Genomic DNA, 17,694 nt, shown 5'->3' with positions numbered 1-17,694 from the left:
TTCCTGTTTTCAGATCTGTTTTTCCTGCACTGGATCCTTCTACACATATTTCCTCTGTGTCCTCTTTGTCTTTCTTTTTTTTTTTTTTTTCCTTTTTGCTGACCCCCTGCTTATTTTTCCTGTCGGTACCCTCTAACCTGTCACTGCCTTCTGTTTTGCCATTCACCTCTCCCCTCCCTGGGTGGGGAATGTTTTCTAAAGGCCTTTCCAGAGTTTTTGCAGGGGCTTATCATATTTCATGGCTTCTTCCTGTCACCCTGAAGTGAAAGCTGACATCTTTCAAGGCAACGGGAAAGTGTCCTTTGTCTAGAAGCTCAGTTTCAGCCAGGTCTCTCTGAGCACCCGTCCCCTCTTCCACAGCCCTCCTTCCCTCCCTTTTTCCCAAAACTCTGGTGTTAGCAAGCAGCTGCTAGGAAGGAGGTAAACTCACATCTCACCTGATGTTTTGGTCTGGAGCGGTGATGGCATTTCCTCATGAACAGTCTGCGAGCTGTGTGTGTCTCTCCCCATCTTTCCTCCCACCGTCACAAGTAGATGAAACAAGCAAAAACTGTTCCTGGCCAGGCTGCCTCTAGCATGTGTCACCTCTCGACCCTCTGTGGTGAGCCAGATGCTGTGCAGGTCTTGCAGCCGCGCGCCTGCCAACTGGGTCAGTCTGTTGGCCTATCAGGGAGGAAGCGATCTGGTGCAGTGAACTGAAGTGTCTGTCTTTTGCTTTTTGTTTTGGTTTTTTCTTTTTTTTTTGCTTTGCTTTGCTGAGCTTGGATTTGTGAGGGGAAACCACCACTGACTCCGTGTCGTAGAGGGAAGTGGGACATGCTGCCTTGGTTCAGCGAGAGTTTATGCGCGCTCAATCTTTCCTGAAGTTTCTATCTTGCAGACCCAGCGGTTTCCTGCTTCCTTCTTGCCGGCCCTGATCTCTATAGAGATAGTGCCAAAGCAAGAGAGTATTGTCTTAAAGCCAGAGAATAATTCTCCTAACTTGTAAGCGCTTGATTTGAGCTTCTGGAAAAACAGAAGGTTCCTTAAATGGCCTTCTTATGTGAAGGTCCTAGGAATCTGTCATACTGCACATTATTTGTGAAGGCTCAATCTGAAAAAAAACAGACTGAACGGCCAGTTAATTGTATTACACCACCAAAGCAATGCAAAAAATTGTGAGCAAACCGATGAAATAGACCGTAAATGCCTGGTATAGAATTTGAGATTTTTTTCCTCCAAGGTTTTGTCGTTGCTGTTTTTTAAACTCTTAGTATATTCAGAGCTAATGGATGCAATTCCAGCTCTGGAACCATCAATCGTGAAGGACACGAAACATATCTATCTACGTGCCTGGTAAAATGGACATTTCACTCTGTTCAGAAAGGAGCCAGTATCCAGCTGCTCTTGGTTTTGGCTTCTGTTCTCATTGAAGGCAACCAAATAGTTTTTGCTACCTGCTGTTGCTCTTGGTACCAGCAGTTTTACTCATTCAGCGCAGCACAGAAAGCCTTCTGCAGACACAGGTACCTCTCCACACCTGATCTGCAAGCTCACCAGGGAAGTCAGAGTGAGTTGGAGAGGCTCAGGACTCAATGGGATGAAGATGTAGATAGCTTACCTGAGACACAGGCAGATTAAGTGCTACGGCCAAGGTCACAGGAGAAATCAGTCTACCCTGCAGATCAGGGCTGGACAGGTCTTTAAATTGCCCATGAGCAAGTGAGTAGGGAAGCAGTCTGTGCCTTTAAAGGTATGAATGAGCTTCACGTGAGGGAATGTCGGATAAGTAAAGCCAATTCTCTTTCTTTTCACAAAAGGGGACTTGAAAGGTCTCAGTTCAAAAGGGGACACACTTATGTCCTGTGAGCAGCCTTCTGGTGAGAACAGCAAACCTTCCTTCTTGCTGCAGCTGCCACTTGACTTTGTCTCCTTTTAGTTGTTAGCATCTTGCTAGTCACCTTGCATGGCTATGAGTGTGTCCTCTGATTTTACACCACCGTTTGCAGAAACTCAGTTCAAAGAGACACGGATACTATTTAGTTTAGGTTGCAAAGCCCGTCCTTCTCAGTCCATACCCACAGATCCCGCAGGACTCCTCTCAGCAGACTGACTCACTCTTCAGAGCCTGGGAGTCCTGCTGTTGTAGCTGCTGTACTTCAAAGGTTTCTTTTGGAAAGCAGGAGAGAGAAAGAGAATGCATTTCCCTGTTTCAGGACTAGAAAGGGTCAGAGATCCTGCAGGTAAGCTCAGAATTACATGAAATTGCTGTGGCTGCCTGGGTTGAGATGGTCTTAAGGGAGTTTTACAGCGATAATTCATGTTTTAGAGAGTAGTGTTTGAAAGATGCTGTAACTCCTATTCCTATTTTTCTTAAAAAGTCCAAGCAGTTCCCTTAGAAGGGAGCAGATCTCATTGTCTTTCATTGCCACATGAATACTTGCATTAATGGGGACTTTGTTTGTGATGCCTGCAGTTGTTTGTAAGAGAACTGAGGCTTCTGCATTTGGAGAAAAAAAATGTGGAGCATGCAGAGTTTTCGAATGTCATCTTATGCATGACATTTTCAAATTGCATTATAGCATGTGATTTATCCTTTCAGTAAGTTAGGAGTTTGGTGTAGGAATGCAGAGCATACCAGCTTTGCTGTCTTATGGTTGCATAGCTGAAGGAAACATTACAGAAAAAAAAGGAGCTACAAATTTTGGTTAGGTGAATAAACAGCAACACAGAGATTCGCTGTCTACAGCTGTGCTTTACCTCACCACTGCCGCTCACTCCCACTACACATCCTTCTATCTCCCCTCTGTGAGAGAAGTACGGAAAACCAGTGTTTTGGGGCTAGTTATGGCCTGAGTGAAACGGGCTCTGATGAACACCTGCTCTCAAACACCACATTTCTTCCGTTATGTGGCCTTAACAGAAACCCAAAACCACAGTTAGTGTTTCTTGTATTTAAATTGCAAAATAGACTTACAGTGCATAGAATGAATACTGGCCTTAGGCCATAAAAACTATGCATCTTTTGCAAAGAAAAACTAATACCAGAATTAACTCACTGGAGACTTTTTTCCTTCCCCCTACCCTGTGCAGTTTACAAAACTCTGACAGATTGGGACTACAGTGCCAGTAATGCAGAGAAAATTCTTGTACAAGATTTACAGGACAGTTTTGAACATGTGATGCCAAAAACGAAGGAAAGGGGCACTCCCTGCAAATATGCGTAAAGCCCTTATATCATGGGATTTCGCTGAGAGCTACAGATTATTCCCATCTCTAGCAATCAGTTCAGAGCAATTGCTGCTATCCAAAGCTCGCTTACATCATCTGGGAAATAATTGTTACTTTGAAACTCCATGGTGATCTGCTTTTGATTGAGCTGCTGCTTAACGGAAAAGCAGTAAGCAAGAAGACCAAAACAATTACAGATAGCTACAAACCCAGTTGTTACTACAGCTACCTTTATAATTCAATTTAAAGCATTCCATTAGCCAGCACGCTGGTAATATGGTTTTTTGGCAGAAACTCAGCAGACATTATTGCTTTTTCTTCTCCCTCCCAGATTAATGCATTAGCTTTTTGAGCTCTAGGACATCCTCAGAACACTGGGTTTAGTTGCAGGAAGAAGTCCTTTAATGAGGTAAAAGCAGACGATGGCAGATAGTCAGGCTATCAGCAGAGACAAGCTTAAAAGTGAGGTTACCTGTTAAGACTCACCAATGCTTCAAAATACATATTACTATAGATGGGATTCATCCACCCAATTTTTTATCTGAGGACATATCATGTCATAGGCTTGTGTCCCATTATGTCACATCAGGCAGGTACTAATCTACAAGCTACTAATCTTTTAGGTCGGTGGAGAAGGCAAGTCTCCTCCAGAAGGCAAGTAGCCCCAGCTTAGGAGCAGTGTCGAAGGTGGCAGTCAGTCCAGTTACATCAAGCACAGACCACCCTTTACCCCTGAGCTGATGGCAATCTCTTGGCTGGCCTTTTGTCAACACTGGGTGCAAAGCCCTGTTTGAACCAGGGCTAGCTGGGAGAGTGTCAGACTACTTTTAAAACATGACCCCTCTTCCTGCGTCTAGACAAGGCATAAATTTATCCCAGTCCGAGAGGTTATAACTCATGCTTTGAGGGGCCAGGAGAAAGGAATGAGTTATTACGGGGAATTAGTACTCCGTGTTTGCATTTCATTAGCACGTAGAGGCCCCAGTCAGGATCAGGATCTGGTGAGACATGACGCAATGAGCGGTGGGAAGTAGGGGGGTCCTTGAGTTTTGGAAGAGGTCAGAGGAGTGATTTTCTTGGCCTGTTGAAGGAGGGCACCACATGCAAACAAGACATCCTGGAAGAAAGAAAAAGGAGTTGGCATGCTGGTTATCACTGCAAAATAAGGAGGGGACTGGAGAGGCGTGTTAGCTGTATAGACAGATGGGATTTTGATGGAGCAAAGGGGGCAGAAATATTCCAGCTGCTATCCCTTGTCTCTTTGAAAGAAGGTAGCCCAAACCATTCTGAAAATGGTGTCAGCCAAGGTGTCCCATTTTCCCAAATGCTTTGTGCTAAAAATGCAGTTCTACTTGGAAGATGATGGGAAACACATGAAAATCAAATGCAACTGGGACTACCTCATCTATATCCTCAGAAAGAATTTGAGATGTATAGGTTGTATTTGTTAATAGCTGATTTGGAGAAAAGGGTGTTTTGTTTGGATTCAATTTGTGCAACAAATGGTAGAGAAAATTGCGCTTTGCTTATTATAAATATGTCCCTTGGGTTCATTTATGTTAGAAAAGGCTTTGACTATCAGAGAAGTTTTGTGTAGATACTTTCAGCTTTCTAATCACGTCCTGTGGAACTGGTCAGTAGACAGACCAGTTGTTCTACCTCAGAGCAGGAGTTCACCTTTCAGAAAGAAGCATATTATTTGTTCAGCACAGTAACAAAATTTCTTAGTTCTTGTGCAGGTCTTCAGATGGCTTCCGATAAGGGCACCATCCCTCCTTTTTAAAGACACTTCACTTAGTTTTAGCCGCATATTCTTGGCAACTTAAGCTTGCTCTGTGATCATCATTGAGATGAAGGTGGTGGTGGCAGCCCTGCTCCAGGCTGTATACGCACAGGAAGGGGCGATGCCTCCAGCACCTTGGCCTTTGCCCCTCTTGCGCAGAGTAAAACCAAGGGATCAGCACCTCTGTGTGAGGCCATCCAGAAGCAAAGGGAGAGGCATTCAGCTTCTCGCCCTCTCCTTCGGGGAAAAGGCAGTGGCTGGACAGAGGCAGCCCAAGGGGTGGATTCAGCGTTGGGTCACCAGTTCAGCGTCACTGAAAAGCATCTACTCTGTGGCAATGCCAGGACGCCACCTTACCCAGGGTCCCGTTTTATTAGGCACTCCACAGACACCGCAGCCAAAGAGCTCAGCAGTCCGTAATGAAGCTCACACACGCAAAAAAATCTTGAATGATGAAGGCAACTTAAATAACTGCACATAAATTGCACCACCCTTTTAATGAAGTACACCCGAGTGTGGCAGAGATTTACGGTTGCTTCATGGACTGGGGATAGTGGAAACCTCCCTTTTCCCTGGGCTGGGTGTGGGGTAGCATATCTCTGAGGTGCGCATTTGTGCTCCACTGCCTGTGTCAGTCAACAAAACACAGTGTCCGGTATTTAATGCTGGTGCTGGCAGCTGGCGGATCGCTCACAGGACTTGCCAGATCCTCTCTGGCCCATACCTGTCCACTTGCACATGCATACACTTACTTAAACTTCAAAGATGATTCAGGAAGGAAAACCCAGGCCATTCTGATCTGTGTTCTCACTCTTGTCTTTTCCAGCCACTTCTACATCTACAACTGGGACAAGTCATCTCACAAAATGTGACATAAAGCAGAAAGCCTTCTGTGTAAATGGGGGAGAGTGTTACATGGTTAAAGACCTCCCAAACCCCCCAAGATACCTGTGCAGGTAAGAAATCCTGTTTGCCTACTTTGGTGGATCCATGATGTTTCATAAGTACTTTTTTTTTTAAAGGAATACCTGAGAAATTTCTTCTTCCACACTGACTGCATTAGGTATTTCTTCCTTCTGAAGTATGTGGATATGAAAATAACCTGCCAAAAATGACCTCTGTGCTGTATGCATTATGCACAGCAGAGGTGAACCAACAAAACTTTCCATGAGATAAATGGCACAACAAGGCCCATTGGTGTTTATATAGCGTGAAGTAACATGTATTAAGCCTTGAGTTAGAAAAAATGAAACAGATGCTGTAAACTAAATATACATCAAATAGCAAAAAAGCTGAAGTAACTGTTTTGAGAAGTACCTTTTATACAGGAAAAACTGTGGTTATTTTTATTATCTGCTTTAGTAATTAATTACCTGCTTTCTTATGAGACTGGATTCATGATTGGAGTTGTTACTATTGTGTTAAGTGCATAAAAAACAATGAATATCATGTTAATCAGTGGAGGCTACAGTTTCGTATAAGGATCTTGATTCAGGAAGTCTTATAAGCACAAGTTTAGTTGTACGTGTGTGCCCTTGCACCTTTCTCAGATCTTGCCCTGCTCGGGAGCAGGCGGTTGCAACAGTCCCTTGTTTTGGAGAAGAGACGTTCAGAACTAAGACGCTGGAGCGTACCCCCTACCTGTTAGCATATTATATCGCATTTACTTCTGGTGCTGAACTGGTCTCGGTAAGCTGGTGCTTCTCTCTGACTTGAGAGGGAGCTCAGTGTTTAGCACCTTCAGAAATGCTCTTGGGACCCAGCAGGACGCAACTGACGGAGGTCACTTACAAGAGGGTGTTGCTGCAAGAGATGGTGGTCAGCAGAGAAAGTAGTCTGCTGTAACTGCACAGATTTTCAGTCTTCTAAGAGTAAGAATCAAACTCCAGTAATCTCAAAGCAGACTCTGGGAGGCAAGAAGGAGGAAGGTCTCTCGTGCTTTCATTAGGGCAGGAAGACATAGACTGCACTGCACTGGCGTTTTTTACCAAAAAGCGCAATGTTCTGCTGTACTTGTGCGATTTCTTTATTGTGGTAGGATCTTACCTGTGCTTGATGAGGTCTGTCTTTGTTTTTTCACAGACTGCTCTGCTGCTGAAATCATGAATATTTCATTCATTTTAGAATCATTTTTAGCTAAATTGAATATGGAAAAGTTACCGGCTCTGATGGGTTGGATTTTGGTGAGGGAGGAGGGGAGAAAGAGAGAGAGAGAGAGAGAGAAGAGTTGTGTTAAATTTACATGCTCTTTACAACCCATCAGTGCAAGACGAGCAGTTTGATACAGCTCTCCCGGGCATGTACCAGAGCCTGCCTGCCTGTTTCCACTTGCAGTCCCAACACCACACAGATCACCTCAGAGCAGCAGAGCTGAGCATACAGCAGACTTCCTACTAATTAGCGTTGCCTTGACAGTTTCAGAGCTACTCTTTTTTCACTGTGTTTTGGGACCTTTTTTTTAAATGCAGGATCTGACAGTATTTGCTCTTTGATGTTATAATTTGGCTAATGCTTTCCAATGAAATGTCTCACAAACAATTGAATGGAGTGGGGACATTTTCTCCCCTTGTAGACAAGAAATAACCTTTAAATCTGGGCCTGAAGTTGAAAGAAAAAGCAACTTGCAAATCTAGCAGATGTGCATCATTCTGGGTGGCCCAAGACCTATCTGGAAAAAGCATCAGAACTGTAAAATCAGAGGGGGTGAATCTCATTTACATAAGGCAGTGGAAAAGGATTTTTATCCTGAGGACAGTCACGGCCACAGTTATTTTGTAGGCCTTCTACTACACTTTCCAGTGCTTGCCAGCACTGAAGCTGTATGTCCTACAGCAAAACACGAAGCCCTATAGCAACATAAGAAATGAAAGGGTGAGTACCTGAAAGTGGGTATACTCAGAAACTGAAGAGGCAAAATAGGGTTCTTTTTCTGGGTAAGTAAAAAGTACAGAAGTATATTTTAATACCAGTATTCCAGTGTTAATTAAAATAAATATCTATCAAGTACACATTGCCTTCATTGTTCTGAGAAAATAAATCTTCCACCAGAACATGCCTGTGAAACAGAATGCCTGAAATATGGTACTTGCTCTTCATATTTCTGCCTAGTAGCAAGTTCACATTTTTCCATATGGTCCATCTGTTGAGAGCAAAAACAAAATTTCTAAAGCATGAGCCATATCACTATAAATTGGTTTTATCCCTTACCAAAAAACATGACTCAGATTTGCAACAACCATGAAATTTTCAAAGTAATATCTCTGGTTTTGTAAAACTTTCAATTCTATTAAAAGAAATATCCTAAGTCCATCTTCTTTTGTTAAAATCTAGAGATATGTATTCAACATTTCTTTTTGTAAAACATGTGGATCAGTTTTTGCTCTCCTAGATACTGATGTGAACTTTGAGAAAATTCCCTGCTTTTAAGAGGCAATTGCATGACATACTCAAGAAGCGTGTCGAGACTTATTAATGTATTGTGCAGCTACATCTCCAGTATCATGTATGTTTCCTGTAAGTATTTTAAATTATGGTTCCAGACTGAACAAAATAATCTCCAATTATGAAAGATGAAAAAGAAACGTTGAGACCAGTTAAATAAATTCGTATGTAAAATTTTCAGAAGTTTCATAGGAACATGAGTCCCGTTTTGAAAATGATGTAGACTTTGGAAGCCTGGATTTCCCCAGCCTCCTGTAAGACTTAGGTTTCTAAGTCACTTCTGTGCTGCTGGAAATGTGTCCTCAAGCCACTGAAGACACAAAATCAGACAGTTTCTTGAACAAATATACAATTAAAACCAGCATTCTTAGTGTTTGGTCCTCATTTGAAAAAAACTACATATAGTATTTTAGAGAATTCTTGTGTAGAATCCTAAAATGAAGCCTCTGCTGGTTTGACTAATGTGATCGCTTATTAGCAGAGATCTTCTTTTACAGTGCTTTTGCTGTTACTGAAGAAATGAATTTAAAGTCCTAATTTCACTGGTTGAAAACAATGCTTCTTTCTAACAGAAGGATGTTGCTTCCCCTCTTAAAAGCAAAATAGTGAATTATGTATCTTTGAATGATATAGACGTTTTCTATATTCTTCTTCATGTAAAGGCTTGGTAGAATAGAAATTGATGAAAGGTTCTTGAAAACAGCAAAAAGATAAAAATTGCTTTCACAATGCTAACAAAAATTTTGAGGAAATTGATCCTAGAGGCAAAATAGAAATGGTAGTTCTGACCTAAGCTAGGAAACAGACCGCCAAATTAAGTATTTCATGAAAAAAGCATTAATATATTTGCTTGTAGGCAGCAGATGAAATGGAAATGTGAAGTCCTGATTCATTCAGCCATTCTTCTCCTGCTGAAAAACACTGTTTGATGATATGTGTTTGATGTTTGGAGAAGTGCATCTCTCCTGAACATACACAAATACTGCTCTTTTCAAATACTGTGTATAGAGGAAAAAAGCAATTAGCTTAGCATATTTGTGTCTCACCCATTTGATACTGTAAATGAACACTTTGAGTAGCCTTTTGTTAAGCAGAAAAGAAACTATACGGCTATGGTTACACAAATGTATATTCAGAACAATTCTATTGCCTTTAGCAGCCTTTCTCCAACTTCTGCCAGTGTCATAATAGGAAACTGCACATGGGTGATGAAGGGAAAAAGAAAGACATGAAAGAAACAGTGTTTGGAAAGCCTGGGCGGGACAAGGTGTTTTAAAAACCATACCATGACAAGCTGTTCATAAAAGGATAGTCTACAGTAAACAAGCTGCCAAACAGCACTGGGAACTGTGCTGCATTTTATTTCTGAGCTGTAAAACGCCTTTCGCATTTGCACGTAATCAGAAGCGGACGCGATCGTCTCAGCCCTGTCTCTGCTGGCCCACCCTGGACCTGCTCGCAGTGGCAGGCGCCGCGGTTCGCGCGCTGACGATGGCTTCAGGGCGAGCATGAACACATCCGAACGGTTTCCAGCGCCGTTTCAAGAGGACTGACCTCGCTCAGTCTGGAAACGATGTCGGTATTGTCCGAACCAGCACCGGAGCTGTTTTCATCACCTCCACAGCTGCACGGGCATCTGAAAACGAGCAAGCCCAGGGGCCGGTGGCAGGAGCAAAGCCCACGGCCGTCTGCCCGTGCACGCTCCTTGCAGCGTGCAGGGTTAGGCCAGCCGAGCACCCCGGAGTGCTCCTGGAAAACGAGGGCCAGTGCCGGTGGGAATGCCGGGCAGCTTCCTCGCACGCGGTATTTAACAAGGCCACCACAGTGCAAAATAAAACTGCAATTACGGGGAAGACATTTTTTTTACTCTCATTGAGTTACACAAAGCAAAATGAGGTCTTCTTCCCTGCCCGGTAGCATCACTTTTTCATGGCAGATTTGTCCTCATTACCTCTTTCTCAGCTGAAGGAGTTCATGGAGACTGGGATCTCACTACACAAGGTACTGTTCAAACCTATCACAAGATATGATCTTGTCTCTGAAGGACATAAACTCCCCTTCCTTAATAAACAAATATATGCAAGAAATCCTCTGCGGATCCTCAAAATGCACCTTTATTATACAAAATTCAGTTCTACGTGGTTTATTATACAAAATTCAGTTCTACGTGGTTTATTTCAGCTAGATATTGGTGTTTATGCCTGACACCACTGCAGTGTTTTTCTCGAAGTACCACTCGTACCATCTCTGGCCTGGGAGCTAGAGGCAATTGTGGAAGAGGGAAATTTGAAAAATCAGGCCATATTTCAATGCACATGAAGCCCTGATGGCTAGAAGAGATGCAGAACTGTTCTGAACAACTTGCAGTTGCAGATACTTCAGCCCCTGGTGAGTAAGTGAGGAGGCCGTGTGAAGGGGACACTAGCAGCAGACAAGCAGCAGGAGCAGCAGAAAAGGGGACTGCACCATAGCGCAGGTCATGGAGAACATCAGAGACAGGTAACGCAACTGAGACAGATGTAAGGAAGTAGATACTGTGTGATTTGTGGTTACATGCTGAGAAGGAGTGGATCGAAGAAGGAGGAGGAAAGGAGACTGAAATCTATAGATGTTTTATGTGGTGGAGAGTCATGCAGACTGATGTCTGAGGGGAACCACAGGAGCTTGCATTGCTGTGGAGATATTTTGGGAGCATGCTGCCAAGCTCTGTCCTGAAACCAGGAATAAAGATAAAGGAAGAACTGACAGCCAGCAGCAGGAAAGAAGACAAGCAAAACATGGGGGAGAGAAATTCCTTCACTGTGACCAGAGAGCAACTTGCACTGAAGTTTTCCATAGAAGAACACATGAATTGAAAGGGTGCACAGCTGTGGGACTTTGAATTTTGAAAGCACCATTTGCCTAAAGACCATCTCATCTGACTCACTGACTGGACTGACTCATTTTCCATTTGTCAGCCATGTTAAATACACTTGCTTTGGGTTTCAGGTTATCTTCTCACTTTTTTTTTTCTTTTTTCTTTTGTGATTGTTGTTTTAACTATTCCCCCTTTACGGAGAGTATTTGAAGACGCAACATTTCATTACAGAAATAGGAAAATCATGGTATTTCCATAGGTCCTATGTGACTCCTGAAACCGACAGTGTAATCTGCTGTTATACACTGCGTTGCAAATTGAAAAAAAAAATCAGACTGGTCCCTTAAGGAGGCGGAATTCACTTGAATAAAGAACCGATACTCATTTTTACTAGGCCTGATTCTTCTTTCTTTTTTAAAACAGGCAAACAAAAATCCTAGATTTTTCTCTGGTGCATTTTTGTTGTAAATTTTGCAAAAGTGTTATCTTCTTCAAAGGCTACACTTTCTCCTCCCTTTTTCTGATCATTTTTCGCTAATGCATAACCAGGAGGTCCTTTAAAGCACTCCCATCTCCCTAGGCCAGCAGATGTCAGTCTGATAGTGCAGTGGTTTTGGTGTACTATTGCTTATCACGTTTTTGCCCTTTAGGTGCCAACCTGGATTCACTGGAGCAAGATGTACTGAAACTCTGCCCATGAAAATCCAAAACCAAGAAAGTATGTTAAAATAATCTGAACTTTGCTTTCTCCCCCAACTACAGCAACAAAATCAATAGTACTTGGTGTTTTCACAGTTCAGCTGGAACTGGCCTCTTTACGCACTAATTTATGACCTGATTCGCTAAACTGGAATCTGTACACCATGGCATTATCGACCTCCAAAACGTTTCTCATTTGTGTGATTTTTAATCTTTCCATCCATTTGCAGATGCATTTGTATTGCACACACAGGCAGCTTTCTTGTTTGGGAGACTGCTGTAAAGTGCTACTCTAAAAGAGCAAACTCACCGAGATGAGTGACGTACAGATCTTGTTTCCTAGCTGCCTTGTGAAAAAGTACACTCTAAAAGCAATTTGGGAATTTGGAACGGTGAATTTCTCTCTCATATCTTGAAACGCACTTTGATCTGGATTGGTTTGGTTTTGGTTGTTTTTTCTGGGGGGGATTTCTTTTTCGCTTCCACAGAGCAAGCGTGTTGCTCTCAACATCTTGAGCCATTTTGACATGCTAAACCGAGATTCAGTTTCTGAAAGTGAACTCACCAAGTCATATCAGTTCACACTGAAGGAGCTTCTTTCTTAGCATATATTCACCTCTTCTCTTTTCTCTGTTTTTTCTCTACCATTTTTTTTGTTTGTTTTTCCTCTCAGGTGCCCAAATGAATTTACTGGTGATCGCTGCCAAAACTACGTAATGGCCAGCTTCTACAGTACGTCCACTACCTTTCTGTCTGTGCCGCAGTAGAAGCATGCTCAGTCGGTGCTGCTTTCTTGTTGCTGCATCTTTCCTCCGATTTTTTTTTTTAATCTGTAACTAGATTCGTTGCCTTAGGCCTAATATTGATCGTCTCTGCCTGTTGCATGAAAATGATAACAAAAAGCAATTGCAATACTCTCCTGGATTGTTTGGCATTGAGGTTATGGGGAAATGCGAGACATAGGAACGCTGTGAAATTAACACTGGATGGTGCGATATGGACTCCCCACTGAGATCAAGCAGTAAAAGTGCAAAAATTACATTTTGAAAGTCTCACGTTTTATTTGCCACAAAAAGCTTATGAATCTTTACACAGAGCAGTACTCCCCCAATAAAGGGACACATAGCTAAACCTCTACTTATGTATGAGATTTGTACTTGGAATCACGAGTTAAAGGTAATTCACAAGTTTGCATTGTTTCAAATGAACACACTCCAAACAGGATCAAAGTGCTCTTTCTGCTCATTATCCAAGTCTCAGTGGAAAGAGAGCACAGAAAGAAAGAAAGAAAAAGAAAAGGGGGAGGGAGGTAATAAACAATGGGGGCTGACATTTTTATTTGTGGGTGACAGGTGCAAGAGATCAAGTATTTCAGAGCCAGATTAATTGGCCAAAGAAATGTGCCGTATAGGCCCCCTTTGGAGCTCAACACACACACATACCCAAAAAGAGAGGAATCTGTCCGTGTGAGACTGCTGGTAAAATCTGCACTGCAGCTGATCATCTTGTAAGATTTCCCGTAGAGGGACTGGTTAATTATTATTAATTGTCAGAGTAAAAGCAGAAAGTACCCTGAATATTCATTTTCTCTCAATGGCTATAACAAAGTCAGAGGGAAAACAAAAAAAAATGCTTAGATTTTACATTTTTAATGCATGTATGCTATTCATAATTAATTGTTGCTGGCATCAGAATTTACTATGATCTAAGAGGAGTACAATAGGAAGTTTTTTTTTTTTGATGGATTGCTTGCCAGCATGGAAAGATTTCAAAGACTATAGGCTAGCTTAATTTAATTTCCATTAGTACATAGGACAAAAAGCTGTTAGCATGTGCTGGACATTTTGGAGCCTGAAGAGAAGCACAGGTTTTCTCTTACACTGATGGATGAAAAATGTCCATACATAATTCATAGTGCCCATCATGGAAGATACCCATGCAAATCCCAAGGGCACTGACTGGCGACTAGACCTTCTAGCATTCAAGTGTTTATTTTACCCCCTGTTTTAAAAGCTTTATTAGTGTGAGTTATTTTTAAAATGCTTCTGTTACCTATGTATTTGAAAATCTTTAGGCTATTACAGTCTTTTATTCCACCAAGTGTTAGACTTAAATGGCCTTTTCTGTTTATTGTGATGAAAAGTAAAGCTAAGGTTTCCTAAGCTTAGAAGAACCATTTAAAAACAAATGGTATAAAAGATAAGATCCACTTTTTGAAACTGAATTTACTCTTAAAACCATGAAAGAATTGTATATGGATGATAAAATAATTTTCTTACCCAGAAAAAAAAGAGAGATTTAGATGGGTTTCACCTCTCACTAGTTTTTCATTTTCCTACCTCTGGTTGGGATTTTTAAAGGAATCTTTGGGCAGTAGACACCACGCTGGGGTTTTATGAAGTTACCTCCATGAAAAAGACATAGATATCCTTGCCTTGCAGCAGGAGATATGCTCAGTTACATGTGTTTAAGCCAGTTCAGCCCACATCTCCTTGCAATGCAGTGGCATGAGAGCACCCAGCAAACTACCTTAGGCTCTCCTGCCAATCCCCAGCAATGGCTATTGGACTCCAGCTCTTCCTGCCTACCGCACATCTGCAGCATAACGTCAGGTTTCTGAAGTTGCTACAGACCTTAAAATGACACTTTTGGAAGGGATCCAGGGAGGGAACATTTATATTTAGCAGAAAAATCAATGAAGAAGCATTTCTACGACTTTTTATTATTACACACAACACAAAGCAGGGCATACAATTAAAAAGGAGACTTAGAGTGAGAGTTCTCTTCAGGCGAACATTTGATTTGGGGCTGAAAGGCAAGTTCATATTTTGCACCAAGTGTAGCAGGTGATTAATTTTATTTAGCTCTGTCAAAGCAGCTTTTTCAAATTATAGAGAAAACCGGGATGTTAAATAAAGCAAGTGCCAGCAGGAAACACAAGTGTATATGTGAACTATACAGTGCCATCTAATTTTAATTGACTTCAGAAGGGTCTTTTTTCATTTGGAACAGAAGGTTCAGTGGGGCTCCATGCAAAGTGCGCCTACTGATGAGCTCTTACTGCCTTAAGGCTGCATTTTTGGCTGTTGAGAAAAAGCTAGCTTCACAAATTGCTCTAGAGTTGGTCTTTGTAAAAGTCCTGAATTTAACAAGGATTTTGCTGGCAGCCTTTTGCTGGGTCAGAACTAGACCAATGCTGACCATTTTGAAAATCCTCCCCAAGAGGGTGCAACGCTAACCTGCTTCTCTTGGGATTCATTTGGTTAGCCCTGCAGGATTTGGTTACCAGGGTGCACTGAAAATGGTTTCAGAAAGCATGAAGTTACACAGATCTCCATTTTAAGAAAACTTGGAAATTAAGAAAATTTAAGAAATGGCTTTTGCTTCTGCTAGTGGAAACTTGAGCGTAGCTGGGAATGGGTATGAGGGAGACTCCTGGAAGGCACGTGTTCAGGCTGACAGTCCCTTGGCATCCAGCTTTGCAAACATACTAAATTGCAGGGCGAACTGTCAGGGCTGAGAGGTGACGGCAGTTAGTCTCCCCCCGCCGTAGTCACCTCCAGCACTGCAGCTATGCAGTTATTCACTTTTGCGTGGTGCTTCCTGCCACTGCAGACAAGGGCAAATGAAGGAGAAACTGCGCTGCTTTCTGAAGCCGGGCTGGCAGGCCCTGCAATATCCTTTTCTTGAGCAGAGCAACCCCACCTGACACCAGGTGTTTTCCCCGGTCCCCTCACCAAATGAGGAAGGGGAGATTTCAGAGACACACAGTAGGCAATACGTGCAAATCCACTGCATGGGTGTTGGCCAGGAGTTGATGCCGCATCCACAGATCCCTAGTGATACCACAGCACCAGCTGTCTTTTTGCTGCAGTGGTTTTGACCTTGAGCTCATGGTCCATAAGACATCGGAAACTGGTCCACAGAAGTGTTGCAAAAACACATGTATTCCATGCAGATACATTTTCTGTATTTGAATTTTCACACATTGCCACACTTGCAGGAAAGAAAGCACAGTAAATGGAGGACAGTAAAAGTAATGACTTAACATTAAAAGTTTAGGCTGATTTTTACGTTGTTGTCCATGAGAACTATTACAGCAACACCGTGCAGAATGGTCCTTGGATTCAGAAAGAATGGGGGAGCTTTAGATTAATAAAAGCTTGAAGGCACTTCCCTAGAGCATAATCCCACAGGTAAACTCCTTGTCCTTTCAATATGTCCCAGGTGGGCCAAGGACCCCTTTCCACGGGGCCAGCTTACTTGCTTACTTTACTGGTTAGCAGTTATATATGTGCTATAACATGCAACATTACATGGGGCATACTTTAAGCAGCCTTATGCATGGACAGGATGTGCTAAAAGGTCCCCACATTCCTGACGTTAAGTATTTCATCATGGGATACCAGTTTAAATTGTGCTCCATTTCAGCTCTGCCATCCTTGGTGAGCAATCAGTCCAGGAGGGGCAGAGGGAAACTCCTGCTTAGAAGATACCTTCTGCCCCATACTCTCAAGATCTGCTTGGCTGAGAAGTTAAAGGAGGAATCAGACAAGAGCTGAGTAAGGCTATGATATACTAGAGAGATGACCACATCTCCACTGTAGGTTGAAACACCCTCAGTTTTCGGTCTGTCTGCATAGACTTCTTCATAGGCTGCAGGACTTGAAAAGTCCAGTGTTCAGCACTTCTGGTTCAGTAGAGCAGCTCGATTCTATATATTTCTCAAGTGGTCATGTATTTTGGAGGGTATTAGATAAAATTACTTGAAATTTCCAGTTTCTGATGCTTTCAGTACCCTACATTGCACTCTTCATGTGCTGAGACCAAAACCCCAAAATGATACAAGCAAATTTAAAAAAAATTTTTGTCCATCTTCTGCTCAAGGTTAAGAAAGGAAGACAGTTTTTCACTATAAACTGCTCAGTTAATGCTTATGAAACTCTAAAGCTGCTATGGTAAAATGTAATCGAGGGTTTCATTAGCAAAGGACGTATTCTGACTACTGAGATTTGAACTAGTTTTAGAGTAGAATTTCCACAGGAGCTGTAGAACTTTACACTGCATGTTCAAAAAGATTTTTTCAGCCTGACTACCATGAAAAGGGACTGAGACTTAGCATCCAAAGTGTCTATGCCACCCAAAGGGAGGGCATCCTGGCCTCTCAAGCAGAACTAGCCAACATATAGGGCTTTTGATTTGTGATGGTCCTATGGATTCTATGTTGTTTTCAACCCAGATTTCATAAAAGCAAAACTTTCAGAATTTCACATGATGCAGAGAACACAATTAATAATAAAATTAAATCATGTTTTAAGAAAAAACACAGCTTTCTATTTCTGAAGCGAAATTGGTCACCTTGGACTACTCTGCTGCTGAGGATGGTTGATCCGAGTGGGTGGTTCCCCCTGCCAGAGGCTATGTCCCCATGAGGCCCTGCTGCTCTGCTTGACCCCAGCGGGGCAGCACCATGGTCCAGGGCTGCCTGGCCACCTAACACTTTAGAGTGGCCATCCCGAAATCTTGGGTGCCTAGCAGCTGCGGGTCACAGATCATGAACACACTATACACTCTCAGAGGACCTGTTCCAGCATTTCCAATTCTACAACTGCCCCCAAAACACATATAGAATGAAAACTGTTGTTAAAAATAATTAATTGCATTTCTTATTAAAGCTTCAGGACAAATTTTCAATAGAAAACAC

At 42.4% G+C, this 17,694-nt stretch overlaps 1 protein-coding gene across 9 annotated transcripts in view; it reads left to right on the top strand.

Annotated features, from left to right (window-relative positions):
- NRG1 (neuregulin 1) overlaps window positions 1–17,694 on the top strand; it is a 302,969-nt gene that overhangs the window by 264,111 nt on the left and 21,164 nt on the right. For 8 of the 9 annotated variants that reach the window (XM_064501188.1, XM_064501187.1, XM_064501186.1 and 5 more), the window contains 2 exons: window positions 5,820–5,949; window positions 12,664–12,722. In XM_064501188.1, coding sequence (XP_064357258.1) covers window positions 5,820–5,949; window positions 12,664–12,722 — 189 coding nt within the window. Of the gene's footprint in view, window positions 1–5,819; window positions 5,950–11,941; window positions 12,010–12,663; window positions 12,723–17,694 lie in introns of all 9 variants that reach the window. The other variant, XM_064501184.1, reaches the window with a different exon arrangement.

Source organism: Dromaius novaehollandiae, chromosome Z (genome assembly GCF_036370855.1).
Source record: "Dromaius novaehollandiae isolate bDroNov1 chromosome Z, bDroNov1.hap1, whole genome shotgun sequence".
NCBI classification, from domain to species: Eukaryota; Metazoa; Chordata; class Aves; order Casuariiformes; family Dromaiidae; genus Dromaius; species Dromaius novaehollandiae.
Note: the sequence above shows the minus strand (reverse complement) of the source record. Positions and strands in the feature narration are given on the sequence as shown.